The sequence below is a fragment of the Chrysemys picta genome, chromosome 1 (genome assembly GCF_011386835.1).
Source record: "Chrysemys picta bellii isolate R12L10 chromosome 1, ASM1138683v2, whole genome shotgun sequence".
Classification (NCBI taxonomy): Eukaryota; Metazoa; Chordata; order Testudines; family Emydidae; genus Chrysemys; species Chrysemys picta.
In genome coordinates this window covers 356,025,926-356,028,448 of record NC_088791.1, presented here as the reverse complement: position 1 = coordinate 356,028,448, position 2,523 = coordinate 356,025,926, and the positions used below count along the sequence as shown (strand labels likewise).

The 2,523-nt window shown below is 46.0% G+C and overlaps 1 protein-coding gene across 1 annotated transcript; it reads left to right on the top strand.

Moving 5' to 3' along the window:
• The first annotated feature begins 1,336 nt into the window (after positions 1-1,336).
• LOC101943628 (olfactory receptor 52R1-like) lies at positions 1,337-2,284 on the top strand. Its single transcript, XM_005310472.2, has one exon. It carries the CDS (start codon positions 1,337-1,339, stop codon positions 2,282-2,284), a length of 948 nt encoding a protein of 315 aa, XP_005310529.2.
• Positions 2,285-2,523: the final 239 nt, after the last annotated feature.

The window sequence follows — 2,523 nt, the reverse complement described above, 5'->3', positions numbered from 1 at the left end:
CCTGCTGCCTTCTCTTTGCCATTGAACTGGGTTTTTAGCCCAAGTTGTCCAGGTTCTTGACTGTGTAATTGTTGCTTTTTTTGCTATCAAATACATTCTTCTTAAAGAACTCCAAATTTTCATTTCGTTTCCAATTTTCTGTCTAAACTATTCCTCCGAATCAGTTTTGCTGATAATTTTCCTCAGCTTTGAGGTGTTAGTTTTTGAAGCACTAAGTGTCTATAGATATTACTATTTGAGAACTCTTCTCTGTTTGTCCTTTTGAATGTAATCAGTTCCATTCTTTTCTTTTGTTCTCCCCCTCCTTTTTTTAACTAAACAGTCCCAGACTTTTCAGTCTCTCTGCAAATGGAAGTATTCCCCATTCTCATAGCCTATGTTAGAAACCCCTTTATATCTTCTATATCCTTTATAGAGAATGAGTGACCAAAACTGAACATGTTTCAAAGCAGGTTATTCTCCATCCCATTCTTTAGGAAACCAATCATTGTCTTTGTTTTGCCCACTACTGAGAAGTGAGAGATAACCAGTATCACACCTGGGTTTCCTGCTGGTGCCAATTAAGCTTTTCCACACCAGAACGTGTAAGAATTATTGATGCATGGAGCACCATCAAATATGGAATTAGCATTAGTAGGGTCAGTAGTTCATAACTCATCTCTCTGAATAATGAAAAATCAAGGACCAATCTCTTCACCCATGAGAACAGCCTCCAGTAGTGTATTTAGTATCTCATATTAACTGTCGGGGGTGGAATTTGATAGAGGGGGAAGGATCGATTCCAGAGGCAGGACCATTCAGTCTATGGTAATTGCTTATTGCATTAGAGGTGCCTGAAAGCTTGTAAGCTGTACCGCCCGTCCCTCTCTTCCCTAACCCTGAGGGGTCAGCCCCGAGGTGTGTTTGCCTTTCCTCTTTATTGTAAGCATTAGCCCTCCTCACTACCTAGGTGGGCAGTTCTGGTTTGGTACTGGCCCATTAGCTATTCCTTAAGTATGCAGCTAAATTCTTCGCCCCATTTTTGTTTACCTCTGTCATGACCTTTTGTTCCCATATAAGGAGTTGCATTGAGTATTTGAGTCTGGTAGATTTTGCAGGTTTCTGAGTGCTTGTGTCATGGGACTTCCCGTGTTTGTGTCTGTCAGCTCCTACCAGACAGACTCGAGCATTTAACTGTTTAACACCTGCAAACTTGTGGTTTCAGGGCTTCCCTGTGTTTCTCTGTTCGCACTTTACCGGACAGACTCAATGAATCCAAGAGATAACTGCCAACATTAATGCTGTCTCTCCATCCAGGCATTCATTTTGCAACCATCACCCTAGACCTTGGGCTCTCATGTCAGATTCCAACACAACCAAGTTCAGCAACCCCTGCACCTTCATCCTACTGGGAATTCCTGGCCTGGAGGCTGCCCATGTCTGGATCTCCATTCCCTTCTGTGCTATGTACGCCATAGCCATCTTGGGGAACTTCACCATCCTGTTCATTGTGAAGAGGAAGCCGAGCCTCCATGTGCCCATGTACTATTTCCTCTGCATGCTGGCTGTCACCGACCTGGTCCTGTCCACGTCCACACTGCCCAAAATGCTGAGCATCTTCTGGTTCAATTCCAGGGAGATCAATTTCAGTGCCTGCCTCGCCCAGATGTACTTCCTTCGCTGCACTTCAGTGATGGAGTCAGGGATCTTTGTTGCCATGGCAGTGGATCGCTATGTGGCCATCTGTGATCCCCTTAGACATTTCACCACCATGACAAACCGCATGGTGTTCAAGATTGGACTGGCCATAGTGCTGCGTGGTGCCATGCTGGTACTGCCTTATCCCTTCCTGACAAGGCGTTGGCCATATTGCAGGACCAACATCATCCCACATACGTACTGTGAGCACATGGCTGTGGTGAAGCTGGCCTGCACCGAAACACCTGTTAGTATCTACTATGGTCTCTTTGTGGCATTCTGTGTGCCTGGTCTGGATGTGTTTTTCATCACCGTATCCTATATTCTGATACTTAGGGCCATCTTCAGCCTCCCCACAAAGGACGCCCAGCTCAAGACTTTTGGGACCTGTGTCTCCCACCTCTGTGCCATCTTAACCTTTTACATACCAGTTATCTTCTCCTCCCTCACATACCGTTTTGGTCACAATGTGGCCCTATGGTTTCATGTTCTCATGGCCAATGTGTACCTTCTGGTGCCTCCCATGCTAAACCCAATCATCTATGGGATAAGGACCAAACAGATCTGGAAATGGCTGCTCCAGCTGGTTACTCATAAAGGAACCTAAAGTTTTCCCCTGTTGCTCTGGCTCTCAGACAGAACTCCGTGCAGAGCTGACTGGTGACGGTGCTGGGCCCTCTTTCCTGCATCACTGACTGGACAGTCAAAGAGATATTAAATCCTTTCCTGGCTTAGTATGCTGTGTCTGTGTGATAAACTGGGGAATCGGTCTGTGTTCTACTCATTAACTAATTGCTGGTAACTGGAACTCCTAGGCCCCACCCCCTGCCCGGCCTCCTCCCCCAA

What these genes read in the sequence shown, in the direction of transcription:
- LOC101943628 (XM_005310472.2), top strand. Translation starts at nt 1,337, where the DNA reads ATGTCAGATTCCAACACAACCAAGTTCAGCAACCCCTGCACCTTCATC.